This window comes from Paroedura picta, chromosome 1, assembly GCF_049243985.1.
Source record: "Paroedura picta isolate Pp20150507F chromosome 1, Ppicta_v3.0, whole genome shotgun sequence".
In the NCBI taxonomy this organism is placed as follows: Eukaryota; Metazoa; Chordata; class Lepidosauria; order Squamata; family Gekkonidae; genus Paroedura; species Paroedura picta.
The window spans coordinates 28,578,075-28,598,534 of NC_135369.1; the positions used below are offsets into that span (position 1 = coordinate 28,578,075).

Sequence of the window (20,460 nt, forward strand, 5' to 3'; positions counted from 1 at the left end):
CTGGTAGTGCTATTTTTCACAGATCAGTTCTCTTAGAGCTCTCTCAGCCCCACCTACCTCACAGGGTGTCTGTTGTGGGGAGAGGAAGGGGAAAGTGTTTGTAAGCTACTTTGGGTAGTGAAAAGTGTATAAAAAAAACAGCTCTTCTGCTTCATCAAGATCTGCATAGTTTACTTAAATTGGCCGTGACTTTCCAGAGTTTCAGGCAGGGGTCATTCACATCACCTTCTTGATTGAACCCGGGACTTCTGCATGCCAGGCAGCTGCTCTTCCACTGAGCCACAGCCCCTTTCTTTCTCCGTTTTAGCCTCCCAGCAACTGCCCTATGAGATAGGTTAGGCAGGGAGACTGTGACTGGCCCACAGTCACCCAGCAGGTAGGGATTTGAACCCGGTTCTCACAGCTCCTAGTCGGACATCTAATCATTGCACCGTACTGGCTTGTCTAGAAATAAATGCCTGCCATTTCCTCAGCAGTATCTAGGGAATATACTCCTCTGTTTCTTTCCAGTGGAAGATGGCACCGTGCAGACTTTTCCCCAATCGAAGCTCCGGATGACTGTCCTTGAGATCTGCCAAAAACAGAGAGACATGAAATGAGAAATTGTCTCCGCTGCAGAAGAACTCCAGGTTCAGTTCTCACCCACCACCCCCTCCACAGTTCCCTTTGTATGGCCTCAGGTCCCACAATCGGCTTGCTCCTCCTGAATAAGAGATTGTGGTGGAGCTCAAGGTGAACGTTTGCAAGATCTTGAAATCTGAAACAAGCTTCATGAGCTTACCAAGGGGCTTCTACGATAGCCTGGCTCTGTTTACTTCCTTCCCCAAGTCAGCTTTTCAATGCAAACCAGAGGCTATCGCCTCTCCCTCCAGTGCTTAAAGATTAGGCGTGAGCTGAAATGACTTCTCTCATTATTCCTCTCGAAACATTTATTTGCGTTAAAACTGGCATTTGCAACTCGGCACTCCGGTCACGTGACAGCAGCATTACCCCGTGGTGGCTTGTTTTGCAGTTTCCCTCGTGACTCTTGTGACACCTGGCACCGGTTTATAAACTTTACCCCTTCTGGCTGGCTGGCTGGCTGGCTGTCAAGAACCAAAGGCATATGCTCTAACCTTTTCTTCCCCGGGGGGAAGTTCCCCCAGCTTAAAGGAAGGCTCCAGACTTTGCTCAGTGGAGTGGGGGACTTAAACTGGGGAGATTCGGCATTGGCTTCATCCGGGATTGCCTGCCCAGAGGCCCAAGGCAGGAAACTTAAGAGGGGTAGTCAAACTGCGGCCCTCCAGATGTCCATGGACTACAATTCCCAGGAGCCCCTGCCAGCGAATGCTGGCAGGGGGCTCCTGGGAATTGTAGTCCATGGACATCTGGAGGGCCGCAGTTTGACTACCCCTGCTTAAGACAGTAGACTCACAGAATCACCCACCATCTTTCTGGCTGGGAACATCAAGGAATACAGACTGCCAGCAAGGATTGCCAACCTCCAGGTCATATCTGGAGATCTCCTGAGTGCAACACTGATCAGTTTCCCTGGGGAAAATCGTTACTTTAGAAGGTGGCATTATACCCCACTCCTCAATGCTCCCCAAAAGCTTTCCTCCCCAGAATCCACCCCCAAAATCTCCAGGAACTTCCCAGCTCAGAGCTGGCAACCCCCAATGGCAAAACATCCCTTCTGAGTATCCTTTTCCCCAAACTCTGCACTCCCAAGATTCTACCCCCGAATTGCCATGAATTTCTCATGCTAGAATTGCAACAACCCTAAGGAAAAACAGTCCTTCAGTACCAAGCTCAGCCCCACTGTCTTCCTCTATGGAAGGTGTGATCACACACTGTATATCACAGTACTGGTCTTCAGCTTGTCCTCCTAGAGATCTCCCAGAACTGCTGTTGATCTCTATCACAGAGATCAGTTCACCTGTAGAAAATGCCTGCTTTGGAAGCTGGACTCTATAGCATTATATCCCAAACCCCATCCTCCTTAGGTTTCAATCCCTAAAATCTTCAGGTATTTCCCAATCTGGAGCCAGCAACCTCTTGCCAGCTCTGGATTCGGATACTCTTGGAGATGTGACAGTAGAGTCTTGGGAGGGCGTGTTTTAGAGAGGGGAGGGCCATCAGCGGTGTTTAATGCCAGACTCCACCCTCCAAATCAGCCATTTTCTCCAAGGCAACTAATTTCCATTGTGTAGGATGCCACCTGAAGCTGCTACCTCATCAGGGATTATGGAGTTTTATTATTTTGTCTTGGAACCTGCCACAAGTCTTTTGAGAAGTAATGGGATAGAAGTCCATCCATCCATCCATCCATCCATCCATCCATCCATCCATCCATCCATCCATCCATCCATCCATCCATCCATCCATCCATTCATTCATCCATTCATCCATCCATCCATCCATTCATTCATTCATTCTAAAAATCCTTCTCTTGATACACATTCTATGTGCTGAGATCTGCCTTTCAGATTGTCTCCCCCCCCCATTCTCCCCCACTTGCTCGTTCAGAAAAGAAAAATAAACAAGCAGTGTCATGCTCCATCCCCCCTCCCCCCCACACACACACTTTCTTTGGCTGTAGAGTCAGGAGACAAACGGCTGGAAATGAACCCCTCTCCAGCCTTGTGCTCCTACAATGCCAGCTGGAGTTCCATGACCACTACTCACCTCCCCCCTCTGAGCTTCCTGAATCAAGCAGGAAGGAGAGATCTGACGCACAAGTGTAGAACACAGTCTGTTTCAATTTGGGCAAAAGGAAGGAGGAAGACCTGGGTTCAAATCAACCTGAATTCAGCAGCATCAGCAATGGGGGGGGGGGAGTAAGTGCAGAACCAGTTTTAGTCTCTGAAGAAGAGGGACATAAAATGTTCTTAAATGAGGCATGGGGCCTCAGGAGGCAAATTCCAAGGAAGCGTGGTTGCTTCCTAAAATACCATGCCTGAGTCCATCACCCCAGTTCACCTGATGAAAAAGCATTCCCTTCTGTCCAAACCTCTGAGCTCAGAGAAGACTGGAAGGGTCAATTTTGAGGGGTGGGGTTTCCAAATTGTCCCTTCTCCCTACCATTCCTTGTTGGTCCTTTTTATAACATCGTGCCAATGAGTTCATTTATATTCCATTTGATGATTGTGTACTGTACACGTTTACTTGCTAGGCTTGAATGTAGTTGGCATGCGATTATTTTGCTTCAGGCATAGTCTGGCCTGGGGTGGGATTGGGGGGTAGTTCTCGAAGGAAAACACAGCCAAGCGCTCCTGGAATCCATCTTGACGGCCTGGCTATAAACTTCCAAATGCCTCTAACGTCCTGCACAGGGACAGCTGGAAAGCTTTAGCTGACAGTATTTCTTAGACGGCCTCTTGTTCTAATAATAACGCTGTCTGTTGACAGTGTCCTTCTCCCAAGAAGAGTCTTGGACTTCGTTCCTCTTTTCAGTGAACTGGTGGAGAGGTTACAGCCCTCTTTCCCTCGTCATCTTGGGACCGAGCTGGGTATAGATCCTGTTCCCTTTGAGCCCAAAATTTCCATTTCTCCTCAGAAGCAGACTCCAGTTCTCCTCATGGCCTTCTGAGGGGGACGTGTCACATGGATGGATGGGTTCTGCGAGTCATCAGGACCCTGCTGCCAGTGACAGCTGCTACCCCGTGTCCATGGAAACAGCCGTGGGTAGCCTTGGAGAAAGGTAGGAGCAGACAGTCTAGGGAGGGGACCTGGATGACAAAGGAAGGATCTCAGTCTACCGGTCTTTGGAGCACTATACCGCCAGAGAGTTGCTGCTGATGAGCACTGGGCATGAATGAGTCACAGGGACTTTTAAGTCTCTGCTCAGCTGCCTTTCTTTCTGGAGCGTCAAAAGTGCCAGATAGGGCAAGCGGGAGAGCTAATGGGTGCATGCTATGCGCACTAGGAGCAGACCTTGAGGTTTCCTTCTGAGCTCTCCATCTAGGAAAGGCCACTGCATCTTACAGGGACCACCCTGGCTCTTATTGCAAACAGAGAAGCCTTCAGATGTGACGTGGGTGCCTGCCTCAATCTGGCATATGGAGAGCTGCAGGTGGCAGACATCAGCCAATGAGAGTATGGGAAGATGGCAGTCTGAAACACAAGTTTAAGAAGAACAAGCATCAATCTGGTCACTGCTGTTCCTGGCAAGTTAACAGAAGGAGGAGGCCAATCCCTGCTGTCATTGTGTCCCTGGAAGAAGGAAGGGTGCCACAGGCTTTCCAGAATTTGGGTGCCAAAAGGCCTCCTGGGGCACAGGCAAAATCCTTCGCCGAGAGACCAGAGTGAACTTCAAGAACTCGACCCGTTGACCACCATGACAGGTAAACAAAAAGGGATACGGCAGCCAGGGGAGCGACTGAAACTCATGTGAATGACTGTTTGTGCTTGATGTCTTTCTTGGACTGATGCAAGCTGTTGATCAGGAGATCTAGCATGTGTCCTGCTAACATATTTAGGAAGCTTTTCAAAACAGAGTTGATGCCTGAATAAGATGGAAAGAAAAACACACCAAGCCATTGCTATTGCAAGCACCTTCGGGCCACAGATCTTTTCACCATTAATTAGCCTTTTAGGAAAGTTTTTAATTTGCAATTTGATTACCTTGTACTTTCAGTGCTGGTCTAGCACTTAGAAGCAATTTGCAGTGGAAATTAACAAACAGTTTTATGCTCCGTAGGTGCCTGCTTTTAGTGCTCCACATGAAAAGAAATGTATAAATCACAATAATTAGAAAATTGGTGCAACATTATGGCTTTGACAGCACTGAATAAGCATGTCTCCGGTTTGAATATTGCTTTGCCACAGACACAATAGGCAGCTGAGTTTGATGGACCCAAGATCTGATTCAGTATCAGGCAGCTCAATGTGTCCCAGTTTGATTGTTTAATTTATTCTCGATGCTGTTCTTTCTGACCTGAGTGTTCCCTAGATGCTAAAGGTCTTTTAAAAAAGATTAGGAATGAGTGCAAGAAATGAATGCTGCTAAAATGAGCTGTGGTACCTGCAGAGGTATTGTAGCACAAGCCTTCATGGGTCAAGGCTCTTCCTTTGACAGATGCATAAAGGGCTCTCCTATGAGAATCAGTTTTGGGTAGTGGTTAAGAGTGGCAGCCTTTCATCTGGAGAACCGGGTTTGATTCCCCACTCCTCATGCAGCCAGCTGGGTGACCTTAGCCCAGTGACAGTTCTTTCTGAACTCTCTCAGCCTCACCTACCTCACAGGGTGTGTGTTGTAGGAAAAGGAAGGGAAGGCAGTTGTAAGCAACTATGAGGCACCTTCGGGTAATAAAAAGTGGGGTACAAAACACCCGCTCTTCCTCTTCTATGCTAGATCAGCTATGGGGGAAACTAGGGGCTTTACATTGTAAGATCCCCATTCAGATACACCATCATGGGTGTCAGGAAAGCGGAGCTGCAGCTGCTAAGGGCTTTCCTCCAATTATTCCTCAGTCTCTGTTTAAGTGTCCATCTATGCTGTCACAGGCTTTTCCCTCCCCTTCTGTAAGAAAGACATGTCCAGAGGCAGCACTAACTGGAGTTGTCACCCTTTGTTTGACCAAAAAGAGAAAGGGTGTGTGTGCGTGTGTGCGTGTGTGCGTGTGCCAAACATCTCAGTGAAAAGTGTTTTATGTACATCATGAGAGCAGGCAGCAAAACAGCCAAGGTTGCCAAATAACCACAGTTTTAGCTCCTATTAAGTCTGCACTTTGCTTTTAACTCCCTCTAAAATTGCTCATGCTTCTCTTTAATTCAGATGTCAAAGCTGGCTCCCAAATGGCTCTCTGTCTCTCTTTGCTCAGTGGCCAAAGTTTCTTAACTGGATATGACATTCCAAAGGATGGAGGCTGATCCCCGGATATCTAGAAGTGTTTCTTTTCTTTTGTGAGCTGAAAGGGTAGCCATGCCGGCCTGCAATTAGGGTTGCCGGTTCTGGGTTGAAAAATACCAGTGGAGACTTGGGGGGTTAAACCATTTGGGGTTAAAGCATTTGGGGCAGGGAGGGACCTCAATGGAGGTTACAGGTCCGCAGGCTCAGAGGCATCTTGACATCCAAATTTCTCCCTGGTTACTCCTGACAATTTGTTGGAGAGGAAAAGGTTGAAAAAATGTTTCCTGAAGCAAATGTGTACCTTGTGAACCTGTGTGTGTAGAGGTTTCTTTAATCATCTGGGAATTGATTGGCCCAGGTTTGCCAGGCAGATGTACACAGATGTTTAAAGAGGTGTATTCTAAAGCATATTTCCCTGCAGAAAACACTAATTAATATGATGTTTTCTGTAACAATTGTGGCTGGGTGAGAGTCAGCTTGGTACCTGGAAGATCCAAGTTATGCATAAGATAGAGGCCTGCGTGCTGCTGTAGTCTGAGTGCTGATTTGGGAGACGAGGGCTGCCAATTGTGGGTTGGGAAATTCCTAGAGATTTAGGGGTGAGGTCTGGAGAGAGACATCAGCAGGGGGTGCTACCATAGAGTCCATCCTCCAGAGCAGCCATTTTGCCCAGGGGGACACAAGTGATCCCTTTTGTCTCATATGAGTATATAAGTTGGGGTTTTCGGGGGGGGGCGGTTGTGAGTGTGGTCTTGGTACTCCCTGTATTGTGTTCTGGCACCAATAAAGAGGGTGCTGATCAAGAGTGGTTTCACAGTGGCTGATTTCACTGCGCTGACACTAGAGTAGCTCTGCATTGCGAAAGTATTGCGAAAGGATTCACTGTCAGTCAGGATTGTATTGCTGGAGCCAGGAAAGGGACACTGGAAGACTTGCAAGTACATTTCTCCTAAGGGGGAAACAAAAATATTCAAAATTCAAGTAGAAATATATCCACACCCACATGAGTACCTGAGACACGCTGTGTCTTTGTGTGACCCACTAGCCTTGTCTATCTTATCATTAAGGTTGGATTCTGCAACCATTAAACCATCTCTGTTCTTCCCTTCCTGTCAGCAGCTTGTGGCATTGCCAAGAAGCTGCCTGTGTGTGTTACTCCCCCCTCCCCCGTGGCCCTCCTCTTCTTTCTGCTAACCCTCTAGTGCAGGGGTAGTCAAACTGTGGCCCTCCAGGTGTCCAAGGACTACCCTTCTCATGAGCCCCTGCCAGCGGTTGCTGGCAGGGGCTCATGGGAATTGTAGTCCACAGACATCTGGAGGGCCGCAGTTTGACTACCCCTGCCGAGTGCAAATACAAAGAAATAAGCAAGAAAACAAGAAAGACCTGTGTGAGGAGACAACCAAGGGAATTAACAAACGCCCAATTGTTTTCTCTTCTTTGGAGTCCAGCCAGAATGACCTTCAGATTTATTTTGTTTTCAAAGATCTTTTTCTCAGAGGCTAGGATTGCATTTGCGATTTCTACAAGACAAGCCAAAACCTCAGTTAACGTCTTGAGTTGGTTAAAGTGGCTTCACAGTCTCTAGACTCGTCTAAGGAAAAACCTCCTACCTCTCCTTCTCTTTGCCTTCAAATGAAGTTTACAAAGGCCCTCTAGCACAGGCAAGATCTACGTGTGGATATATGCTTATATGGGTAAGGCTGTCTTCACTGTCTGAGATCTTTAAAAAGGGGGAAAGAACTAACATACACCTCTGTTGGCAGATGTTGACAGATGCAAGGCGAAATGATACCAGAAGAGCAGTGCAAGTGTTAAGGGACTGGTTGACTCTCCTAAAATGTGCAGCACGTGTTACCTGTTTTTATAGGCATTACCTTGCTCTTAGCCCATCGTATTTCTGCTTAAGTAATTCCACTGACTGCTTGTTTAACACGTCATGCTTAATACTTAACACTTGTTCAGATTTCTGCCTTGTTTCAGGCGTCTGCTTTCACAGGTCTATTACATTGCTTATTAGATGCCTCTTCCTGATTGCATTGCTGTATAGTCCACCTTGACTCTTTGTAAGAAAGATGGACTACAAATAACATACATAAAATCAAACCAAACTTTTGAAATTCAGTTGTATCCTTAGTTCAAAGATATGGAGCTCTTCCTCCAGCCATTTGGTTGAGGCCGGGTTGAGTCCCCGAGGTTTGAGATCGGGTCTCCCCCGCCCCCCTTCTGATTCCCAGGTCCGATATTAGACTGGATGTTGGTGATCCTGGTTTATTCCATCATCAAGATTGGATTCCTCACTGGTGACAATAGGGTCCGAGTTGTTGGGGAAGAAATTATATTTTATACTAGCGTCAAAGCCCGTTCCTAAGAACAGGCCTTGAAAGGCTGCCCTCCCAGCTTAAGGTGGCTGTGGGCCGCAGCTCACAGCTGGATCAAATGGGGCAGGCGGGGGCTGGCCAGCTCAGTAGCAGGCCCGGGACAGAGCTCCTTAGCAGGCAGTCAGCAGGCTGGGAGGCCCTTGTTAGCAGGCCCAACCTAGCAGGCTGGGAGGCCCTCATTAACAGGCCCTCCACCACAACCCTTTGCTCAGGGCCCTCTCATCTTACCTGCTGCTGGCTCCAGGCACTGAGGCACATCTGAGAGCAAAGAAGCTAGAGTCTAGGGATGGAGGGTGGGATCTGCAGGGGCAGGGCCAATCAGAGTTTGGCCCCATTCCAATTGGGACAGCTAGACACGTTCCACCCCCCAGGCTGTTTCACAGATATATAGAGGAACCATGCATAAGGATATGTTGCCACCATATTTAGTTGGTTTATTGTGGGGATTATTGGGAATTATATTGTTTTGATGTTTTTAGGGATTGGATTGCGTATTTTATAATATTTTATTGTGAACTTCCATGAGCCAGCTTGCTGGGAGTGGCAGTATATAAATCTAATTATAAATTTAAAAAAAATACTGCAATCCCTGAGAGTTTGCAGGGCCTTCAATCATGACAGCGTATCTACCAGTTAGCCCATTCTTTAAGGTGCTAGACATGGATGGTCCAGAGCTTGGAAGTTAAACCAAGTAGTCTCTGGTCGAAATTTGGATGGAAGACCAAGAAAGGTGGCTACACAAAGGCAAGCAATGCAAAACACCTCTGGACGTCCCTTGCCGTGAAAACCGTACTGGGTCGCCATACAATGGTTGTGATTTGATGGCCTTTCCCACCACGACCAAGATTCTTTGTTGTTCTTAATGACAAAGATAATCTGTTCTTCTGTATCACTGAATGTTTTTCAGGGTCGGGTGATATTTAGCTGCTGGATGAAGAAAGAACACATTTGGTACTCCTTCCCAGCCAATTAGTGTCAATTAGCATTTGATGGTTTATTAGCATTAATTGGTATTTTTCAATCTTTGAAGTCTTAATAGTTGCTTTTAGTGCCGCATGACGGCTGTGAATGGGTTTGGTATAAGTGAACACACCCAGTGGGAACCTCTGGACTACAATAAAAGAATTCTAATGGGCACTATACCCAGTGGGCACTGGTTGTCAGGGAGTTGTCCTTTGACAGCTTTGTCAGTTACTTGTCAGAGCCAGGAGCGGAGGGCTATGTGGATATGCAGGCATCTGTAAAGAAATGGGCAAGTCTGGATTTGGAACAGAGAAACGAGCTGTGAGCTGGCTGGGAATTGGCATACCTTGAGGTGCCAGATCTCCAGCTCTTGAAATCTGATGTGCTCCGTTGGAGAGCACCATCTGCATTCTATTTGTATATAAACAAGTATCTGGGAAGAAAAGTCTCCAGGGCTTCCCTTCTCCAACTTAGGTAACATTCACCTTATGTAACGTTCACCTTAGGTAACGTTCACCTGATCAAATGAGGAAGCAACGAGTGAATTATTATTGACGGATTTCAATGCTTTTTTTTAAAGAATCAACAATAGAATTATTTGCCATGTAAATCAGCTCAGGTACTTTGGTTGAAGCAGGGCATTGGACTGGATTAAACTGGCAATTTTCGTCTGTTCCCTCTTCCTGCACAGGACCCCCTCAGTCATTCCTCAGGGTCACCTGCCCCCAAGAGTGGAATTTTATATACATCAGTGGGAAGGGAGAAACAGCAAAGATCCATTCTACTTTGGAAAATTTAACTTGGAAAATCTAACTCATGGCCTACACATATGTTATGTGAAAAAAGATCAGACTGCTGTCATGCCTGGGGAGGAAAGGGATCACCCCCCCCCTCTCTCTCCCCACCCCACCACCACCACCACGTTTGGCCATAAGTTCCATTATCAGAGAAAATTGTTAAGAATATCATTGCTGTAATTTCATTCCATATTTCTTTCAGTGTGATATGTAAATAACATTAACAGCGCTGGGTAGGGAAATACCTGGAGATTGTGGGGGGAGGGGGAGCCAGAGGACAGCAGAGTTTGGGGCGGGGAGAATCCTGCAGGGTAAAATGCCATAAGATCTATGCTCCAAAGCAGCCATATTCTCCAGTGGAACGACACCTGCTCATAGAATTATAGAATCATAGAGTTGGAAGGGGCCATAGAGGCCATCTAGTCCAACCCCCTGCTCAACGCAGGATCAGCCCTAAGCATCCTAAAGCATCCAAGAAAAGTGTGTATCCAACCTTTGCTTGAAGACTGCCAGTGAGGGGGAGCTCACCACCTCCCTAGGCAGCCTATTCCACTGCTGAACTACTCTGACTGTGAAAAACGTTTTCCTGATATCTAGCCTATATCGTTGTACTTGAAGTTTAAACCCATTACTGCGTGTCCTTTCCTCTGCAGCCAGCAGAAACAGCATCCTGCCCTCCTCCAAGTGACAACCTTTCAAATACTTAAAGAGGGCTATCATGTCCCCTCTCAACCTCCTTTTCTCCAGGCTGAACATTCCCAAGTCCCTCAACCTATCTTCATAGGGCTTGGTCCCTTGGTTATCCAGAAATCCATTGTCATAGTGGAAGATCTCCAGGTGCCACCTAGAAGTCGGCTATACTACATGCAAATCACAATAACTTTCTTCTTTAATGCTCCGTTTCCTCTTCTGGCAGGGAGGAGGGAAGTGCGCAGAGCCCAGAATGTTGACTCCCCCGGCCACCGCTTATTTAATTCTGCCCAGAAATACGCTGTATTTTCTGCGCTTCTGTATCACGTCAGTTGATGACCACCAGTTTGCTTGACCCTGCAATTATTGTACATTTCTTTCCCCAAAAGTTGCTTCCTGCACCAAGAGGTGTTTGGGACTTGAGGCTGTGTGCCTTGATGGCTATTATGTTATTGGCAGCAACATCTGGTCCCCACTTGTGGCTCAACAGCTACCCCTTCATTATGGCTGTGTGAGCCAACCTGGGGAAGGAGATCTATTGATTTCTGCAGGCGGGAGGCCTCCTTTCTTGACGTTTGCAAGGAGATTGTTGCAGTTATTTGTGTCTGCGAGCCGGTTTTGGGTGACATTTGTAAATTTCAGATTTGGCACGGCGTTTTCCTTTTCTTAGCCGCAGTGTTAATAGAAGTGCCATCTGTTTGCTGCATATTAAGTGTGTAGGCAGCAGAGATAATCTTATGGGGGTGGGGCTGAAGCATGGCGGAAACGGCCTTCCGTTTTTGGGTGGGGGGAGTGCAGAACGGGATATGGCTGCCTTCTAATACACTTAGCATCTATATAATGATCTGCTGTTCCTCTAAAACTAAATGCCATTGATTTCAGTGGGATTTATCCCCAAATAAATGTCCGGTATTACAGATTTAATTCCTTTGCTTCTTATTGCTTTAATACTCTTCAGAAGAACATGAAGAGGCCCCTGTTGGGATGCATGGCCTACCTAGTTAAGCATCCTTTTTCATACAATGCCCCTGAAAGACAAACAATCAGGGCCCTAGAGGCCAAAGCCCTCAGCTTCTAGCATTGGTACCCAGAGATTGAATACTTTTGAATGCAGAGATTCACTTTAATCCTGGCTAGCTGCAATGGATTGATCTACCTACTGGTGGAGAGACTCTTAGCTCATGGTCCAAACGGTCCGCCACTGGAATGTGAACCATTGGAAGATGGAAATTTACTCTTGAACTTGGCTGTGGAAATAAAGGGTGAGAGCAACAGTCTGGAGAAAGGACTGCCAACTCTGGGCTTGGAAATTCCTAGAGATTTGGGGATAGAGCCTCAGGACGGAAGGCTTTGGACCAAAGAGGGACCTCATTGAGGTACAATGTCACAGAGTCCACTGTCCAAAGCTGCCGTTTCTCCAAGGGGATGGATCTATGTTCTCTGGAGACAAGTTGTAATTTTGGGAGATCTACTACAGCAGCCCTAGAATATATTTTCTTTTGGGAGGGCTACCAACTGCCAGGTGGGGCTTGGTGATCTCCTATTTTGTCTCCTGATCTCCAGACTAGAGAGGTCAGTTCCCTTGGAGAAAATGACTGCTTTGGGGCATAAACTCAATGGCATTGAACCATGTTGGGGTCCCTCCAGTCACCAAACCTGCTCTCTCCCCAAATCTCCAATTATTTCCCAACCCATTGCTGGCTGCTCTACCGACATCTGGGCTCCATGATTTACCAAGGGGCCCAAGGAAAAAAGGCAGCTGAAATTCCAGGCACAGCTTCTTGGGGTCTCCTGGTGAATAGAGTTCCAGAGGTATGGCCTGACCATTAGGATGACCTTCCTTCAGGTGCCTCCCTTCTAATCCCACACAGATGGGCAAGACCTACTGGGAGACAGGGAAGAAGCTGGGCTTTTGAAAACTAATGGGCCATCAATGAAGGCCAGCTTCGGTTCTCCTGCCTTTCATCCCTACGCATGAGCCGTTTCATATCCCTATTTGTCATTATTCCTTCAGAGATCCTCTGCAAGAAAGTGAAACATAATCTTGGTTTGTGGACCAGTTGCCATCTTCCAGATAGCTAACAGAAGAAGCAGTTGCTCAGTCTCTAGATACAACAAGTATTTAGATTCTTCCTCTCTAGTCTTACAGTCACCAACATGTGTTTTGATTTTATAAGCCTGAGTGTAAAAAGAGTTAGAATAGGGTGTAAGGATGAAACTAATTCCCCAAGTTCTTCCTCCTGTTGCCTAAAAGACAATTTAAATACTGCATGCAGGGGTTGCACAGAGAGCACCTGGGAAAATTTGGTTCAAACCTGTCAAGCCATCTAACTCATCAAGTCATGCGAGTTATTATGAACCTCCCTGGTCCAATTTCCTCTCCCGAGATACTTGTTTCTATTGTCCAGGTGGGGCCTGATATACTCTTGCAATTATGAATGGTTTCCAGCCTCATTGATTGATTCCCCGGGAGAACATTGCAGCTGCAGAGGTGGACTCTATGATACCATGTACCTGCTGACCTCCCCAAACTCTGCCCCCAAATCTCCGTGAATTTCCTTCAAGAGTTTCCACTTGCCAACCCTGACTTATGCATCTCTGCAGGCTCACACTCATTCCTCCCCTCTCCTTCCTTTAAATTTAGACCGTCACCTTCTGAGGATTTTCACTCCTCCCTTGAAGGTGACCTATGTTTTAAACCTGTCTCCCTGTAGGGATTTTTCTCCCCTCGACCCCTCTTAAGCAAAAAGAAAGAAAAATGCAATTATAATAGCGGGTTTGTTCTCAACAGCTTTTGTCATCCCCATATCCCTATAATTCCTAGGAAAATCAGAGCAAGGCATTTGTTCAAAAGCCTGGTTTTAATTAAAGCTGGAAGTCCCTGCAAGGCAGATTTCTGAGTCATTTGTCACTGCTCCATAATTAAAGTGGAGGAGCTGATACAAGGATTTGATCCCTGGGAAAGGGTTTGATAGCCTTTGTGGCACGTGGTCATCTCCCTGGCAGCTTTTTTTCTCCATCTCTGGAGATAGGGAGCTCCCGTTATTTTGGGGGAGCAAGGGCTGGCCTCCATGTTCTCTCTAGCCTAATGCTGTCATTCTCACGAGCAAGTGCTACTGGTACACTCTGGAATCTATGCAACTATAATTGGCAGAAATATCATGTAGAATTGGAGGCCGTTGCTGACAACTGGCTCCTTGTGATTTCCTCTTCCCTCCGTTCTGTCTTAGGGATGCCAGCCTCCAGGTGGGAACTGGGGATCCCCCAGAATTACAACTCATCTCCAGAATACGGAGATCAGTTCCCCTGGAGAAGATGGATGCTTCAGAGGATGGACTCTGTACAATTGTACCCCAGGCTCCACCCCCAAATCTCCAGGAGTTTCTCAGTCTGTAGCTGGCAACAATACCCACCACTCCTGCCAGTAGCCTGGGGGGGGGCATGGCATACCCTACCCCAGTGGTCCCCAACCTTTTTATCACCGGGGACCAGTCAACACTTGACAATTTTACTGAGGCCCGGGGGGGGGGGTTGTCTTTTGCCGAGGGATGTCGCCGCCTCCTGAGCCCCTGCTCCACTTGCTTTCCCGCCGGTGCCCCTGACTTCCAGCCACCCACTGGGGGGCGCTGCCAGCAGCAGCTGTGCAGTGCCATGTTTAGGGGGAGCCCCAGCCATGGCAGCTGCTGGAGAACACCAAAGGTGAGCTGGCGGCAGAGTGGTTACGGCAGCCCCCGAGGCAGCAGCTGGGGAGGAGGACGAGGAGGAGCCGCGGCCCGGTACCAGCTGATCCACGGACCGGTCCCCGGACCAGGGGTTGGGGACCACTGCCCTACCCTACATGAACTGTTTGTTAAAGTTTAGAACAGTGATTGCCAGTGTGACCCTAAACAGCTTTAGACTTTTCACTACCCATTAACTTAAATGAATTTAGAAACATGTTTTCAGGGCTATTAGCTGCATAAAGAAAATGGAAGCTTACTGGGATGCTATTTACTTGGTGATGTTATTTACCTCCATGCTATGAGAAACTTCATCTGGACCAGTTCCACACCTTAAGCCTTTATTAAACTTTCTTTCTTCAGGCTGGTTGGCAATCCTGCCTCTCATTCAGAAGTCTCAGAGTTACCAACTGGGGATCCCCTAGAATTAGAATGAGAGGGGACATGATAGCCCTCTTTAAGTGTTTGAAAGGTTGTCACTTGGAGGAAGGCAGGATGCTGTTCCCATTGGCTGCAGAGGAAAGGACACGCAGTAATGGGTTTAAACTACAACGATATAGGCTTGATATCAGGGAAAAAAATTTCACAGTCAGAGTAGTTCAGCAGTGGAATAGGCTGCCTAAGGAGGTGGAGAACTCCCCCTCACTGGCAGTCTTCAAGCAAAGGTTGGATACACACTTTTCTTGGATGCTCTAGGATGCTCTGGGCTGATCCTGCATTGAGCAGAAGGTTGGACTAGATGGCCTGTATGGCCCCTTACAACTCTATGATTCTGTGATAGAACTACCAAGATCAGGACTCCCAATCTTGCATAAAAGAACTCCGGACTGCAGCTGGATGGGGAAGGGTGAGAGAGATGGGAAATTACTCCAATGAAGTGCTGTCTTTTTATGTATTATGTATTGGGTTTTCATGGACGTGTCGTTTTTATTATTTTATAGTGTCAGATCTGAGAGCCTCCATTTGCTGAGGCACTGTGGCCTTTCAAACCACTTTCAACAGTCCCATCTCCAGCCAGTGCTGGCATGAACGAACCCTTTCCCCCTTTCTTGCTGTGAGTTCTTCATTTTCCATCCAATTTTGAGAATTTATCCAAGCCCAATTGCAGACAGAGAGGAAGAAAGGATTGTGCTTTTAGAAAGAACTGAACAAACCCCAGTGATATTAATAGAGCTGGTGATGTTTGTTAGCTTTTGTCCACTTGTGTTTCTTATCCAAAAGGCAGAAACTTTAAGGGGGTTCAGTTTTTCATGAGTGTTAAAATGAACGGACATCGTTAAAATAGACCACTAAGAGCTGTAATATAGCACTGCGCTCTCCCAAATTCTCACTACTCAGATAGAAAACTGTTGTGCAGAAAACTCAATTGTCTGCTGTGGTCCAGTATCAGGGGTCTTCAGTTCATGGCTCTATTCATCACTCTTAAAAGCATTCTGAGGTCAAATGTGTGCTAGTGTGTTGGACCAATAAGAAGCAATGGTAATTCTGCCTTGCCTGGCCTGCTGCCCTCACTAAGCCTCTGGGCAACATGGTCTCTGCCTTTCCAAAGTCTCTCTTGAACATCTGCTGACTGATGCTACTGAGAACAGTGCACGTGGTATGATAGACATACCGTTCAACATCAAATTTTGACAGGTTCCAAAAATGCCTGTGTGCAGATGTTTGTGTGTACCACACAATCTTAGGCTACAATCCTAAGAATGCTTTCCGGAGAGTAAGCCACCTAAATAACATGGACTTTACTTCCAAGTAGTCTCTCCCAAGAGTGTTCTCTTAGCTCATTTTGTGTCACAGCCCTAGACAGGTGCCCCTATTACCCCGGTGCAGTGGTGTTATTGGATTTCGCTTGGGAAACAAATTGCTTGATCTCTAATTTAATCTCCCTTCAGAATAATGCTATTTGTGCTTGGATTCCCCACCTTCCCTATTAATGCTAGCTGTTTTCCTCACTGGAGGGCAATATTAGCATGCTCTCATTTGGTATCAGAGCAAAGCACCATGGCTCCTGCCTTCAGTTTGGGTCTTTTCAAGGAAATGCAGCATTCCCAAGTATTGTGGGTGCAGAGCAGAACTGTGATTCAAACAGCAGGGACTCGTAACCATGTTGGTCATCACTCAGGATCCATCCTGCTATTGGATCATTTAAATGGTCCAATCACAGACTTTGGCAGGAACCCTGGACTGTAGATAAGTTCACATGGTGGGCTGTTGAGTTCAGTTCTCTGGCATGATCTTAAATAGAATTGAGATTTCACTCCATGAGTGACTCCGTGCCTTATTGAGCCCACTAGTCAATAGCAGGTTCCCCTCGAGTCCATTTGTTTTCAAATCATGAAGCTTGCATATTAAAAACACATCACTTGCAGACAGCTGAGAATACTAATGAGGTTTTGCTCCTGGTCAGATGGTAAATTGTTTACTAAGAAAAATGAAGTTTGCAGCTGGGGGAGGCAGTTCTTTTTTTGCGAGGTTGTACAAAAAAATAACATGCAGGCATGTTTCTCACCTCCAATGTGGTTTGCTGGCTCACTTGAGTATGGTGCTAATAATGTCAAGGCTATGAGAGCTCTTTGATTCACAACAAAAGACAGAATCAGAATACAGGATGATCTTGATAGGCTCAAGAACTGGTCTAAACTGAATAAAATGAAGTTAAATAGGGACAAATGTAAAGTTCTGCATTTAGGTAGGAAAAACCATCTACACCAATATAGGATGGGGGAGACTTGTCTTGACAGTAGTACATGTGAAAAGGATCTCGGGGTCTTATTAGACCATACACTGAACATGAGTCAGCAGTGTGACTTGGTAGCTAAAAAGGCAAATGGGATTTTGTGCTGTATTAAAAGAAGTATAATGTCCAGATCATGCGAGGTGAGGTTACCACTTTTCTCCGCTCTGCTTAGACCTCACTTGTAGTACTGTGTTCAGTTTTGCACACCACAAATGAAGAAAGATGTAGAGAACTGGAGCGTGTCCAGAGGAGGGCAACGAAAATGGTGAGGGGTTTGGAGACCAAGACAGATGAGGAAAGGTTGAAATAGCTTGGTCTGTTTAGCCTGGAGAGAAGATAACTGAGAGGTGATATAATAACCGTCTTCAAACACTTGAAAGGCTGTCATAGAGAAGATAGAGCAGAGTTGTTTTCTGTTGCCCCAGAGGGGCGGACCAGAACCAATGGGTTTAAATTATTTCAAAAGAATTTTCGGCTAAACATCTGGAGGAAGTTCCTGACAGTTAGAGCAGTTCCTCAGTGGAACAGGCTTTCTTGGGAGGTGGTGAGTTCTCCTTCTTTGGAAATTTTAAAGCAGAGGCTAGATGACATAAATGCTGATTTTATGAACTTAGGCAGATTGTGAGTGGGTGGGCAGGAAGGAATGTACCAGTGTTTGTCTCTTGTGGCCCTTTGCATACCCAGGGAATTGCTAATTGCCACTGTCGGATTGTAAGTGAATTTCCTCTGGGCCAGGATGGATTCTGGAGATTTTTGGTAGATGGGCATGTAGTTGGGGTCACCGTAGGTGGGCAGTAGTTGTGAGTTCCTGCATTGTGCAGGGGGTTCCTGCATTGTGCTAGAAGACCCTGGAGGTCCCTTCCAGCTCTATGATTCTATGCTTCTATGAAGTTTTTTCAAAGGGGAAGAGAAAACAATGTACACTGCCCTGAGCTTACAGGAAAGGTAGAATAAAAGTGCAATAGACATGTTAGCAGCCAGACCCCTCCTCACACTGAGGGACAGTTTATAGATAGACACCCATAAACAGCCTTCCTTTAATATCATGCTAAATATTAATTTACAGCACACTGGCCAGCTGAAATTGATACTGATACAAATGTCAGCAATGACTTAAGAGTGAAGGTGCTCTGTCTCAAGACAGGACACAAACATGGATGCTAGCCAGATGTCTGTCTCCAGGGCATGCCTGGACAATTCCTTTAGAGCTTGTAGGAACACAGGGGCCAAACTCACTAATGAACTCTCCACCACAGGGAGATGCATATTTTAGGACAATAGGTTTCCCAGGAATTGTCAACTTATCTTGCTAATTTCCCATTCTCTCTCCTCTCACACTCACCCACCTAAATTAGCAATTCCTAACACCTTTTCCAATTGAACTCCTTCCCAGCCAATAACCAAGGTTTATCAAGAAACATGTTTCACCCATAATTCTCCTCAGGAACCAAGGCAGGGAGCAACACTCTGCTGCAGTGACATGCTCCTCAACGGCCAATCAACAGCCACCCAGTATAAACCCCCATGGTTTTCCCTTTGAATTGACAGGTGTCTGCGCCCTCTTCCCCCATCCTGCCATTCAGCCCTCGCTACACCAAACAGTGGTCTGTCTCTCGTTCCACTCTCCAACAGCAGGGATATGCCAGAGGGACCCATGGCCTCAGGTGGCCAGCCCTTCCATGAGAAAATAATGCCACAGAGTTCACTTCCCAAAGTAGCTATTTTCTCCAGGGAAATTGATCTCTGTAATCTGGAGAAGTAATAATTCTGGGAGATCTCTGCCTCCACTCCTGGAGGTTTGCAACCCTCATTTGCATGAAACCAGGAGAATCTTTCATGGGTATGCCCCATTCCTCACCCCAGCCAAAAACTTGCTGTGTATCTTCTATACACGAGATGCTGCTTTTGCCTACTATTACCCCCTTAGACTCTCTGGAGAAGAGCCTAATGCTGGGAGCGATTGAGGGCAAAAGAAGAAGGGGGTGACATGAGGTGTCTGGATGGAGTCACTGAAGCAGTCGGTGCAAACTTAAATGGACTCCGGGGAATGGTAGGGGACAGGAAGGCCTGGAGGATCATTGTCCATGGGGTTACGATGGGTCGGACACGACTTCGCACCTAACAACAATAACCCCCTTAAACATGAGCAAGCAATGAAACATCCCTCCTTATTCATGCTAGTGTATGAGAAAGTCACAATGGGCAGCCTTGATCAGTACTTATCACAGCAGGCCTTAAATCAAGCGGCTCACCAATCCAGAACTTTTGCCACCTATGCAAACTATTATTTATTTAGATATATCTAATCTGCTTTTCTTTCCAATAGGGGCCCAAAGTAGCTGACAGCAATGTTTTCCACACCTCCTTTTTAGCCTCACAACAGCCTGTTTTTAGCCTCACAACAGCCCAGCCTCACCCAGTGAACTTCCAGGGAGAGTGGGCATTCATAGAAGGAGGACAAGGAGATGGTTCTTATATGCCGCTTTTTTTCTAACAGTGGTCTCAAAGCAGCTTAAAATCACCTTCCCTTTCCTCTCCCCATAACAGGCACCCTGTGGGGTGGGCGAGGCTGAGAGAGCCCTGATATCACTGCTCGGTCAGAACATCTTTATCAGTGCCGTGGCGAGCCCAAGGTCACCCAGCTGGCTGCATGCGGAGGAGGAACGGGGAATCAAACCCAGCTTGCCAGATTTAGAAGCCCAAGCTTCTAACCACTACTCCAAGTTGGCTCTGGCTGAGTCTCACAGATCTTCATCTGGCTGGCCCTCTAACTACTTCATCACACTTCCCCTAAAGGAAAGTGCAGGTATTTCCAGCCAGGAGGCCAATCTAGGGCATCTAATAACAGGCCAAGTTACTGTTTTGCCCTCCCATTTGAATGTACCTTAATTGGCTGCCTTGCATGCGTGTTTCCCTCTCCAACCCAGGCCATGCTGTCATTTCTCACTCCCTCTTGGGAGGCTTCTGCCTCTGGAACACTCCAACCGCTGTGACAGCTGCTCATAGACTGAGTGGGTGCCAAATTCTGGCAGACGGTGTCTCCAGAGGATGGGCTCTTTGAGCCAGCCTGCATTTGATAACCACAAGCCAAGGGGGTGGCTCCCTCCTCTGATAGACTCCTTCAGCATTTTAAAGGAAAGGCAAGGGCATGGATAGTGAAGTGGGGAGAGCCAGGGACATTATGAGAGTGATTTTTTTTTAAGACAGCACATCTTGCCCCCCACCCTAATTTCAGGCTCGCCTGGCAGCATCTGGAAGTAGGCAGCCTTTTCATATCTCCCACAGCGGCACAAAACAAATGCTGAAAATAGCCCACAAAGAACTGCAGGAGGTGCTGGTAACAGAA

At 46.8% G+C, this 20,460-nt stretch overlaps 1 protein-coding gene across 1 annotated transcript in view; it reads left to right on the forward strand.

Annotated features, from left to right (window-relative positions):
• The first annotated feature begins 3,468 nt into the window (after positions 1 to 3,468).
• Positions 3,469 to 20,460, forward strand: part of EFR3B (EFR3 homolog B) — a 143,109-nt gene continuing 126,117 nt past the window's right edge. The window contains exon 1 of the mRNA XM_077331295.1: positions 3,469 to 4,325. Coding sequence (XP_077187410.1) covers positions 4,319 to 4,325 — 7 coding nt within the window. The 5' untranslated portion in view covers positions 3,469 to 4,318. The remainder of the gene's footprint in view (positions 4,326 to 20,460) is intronic.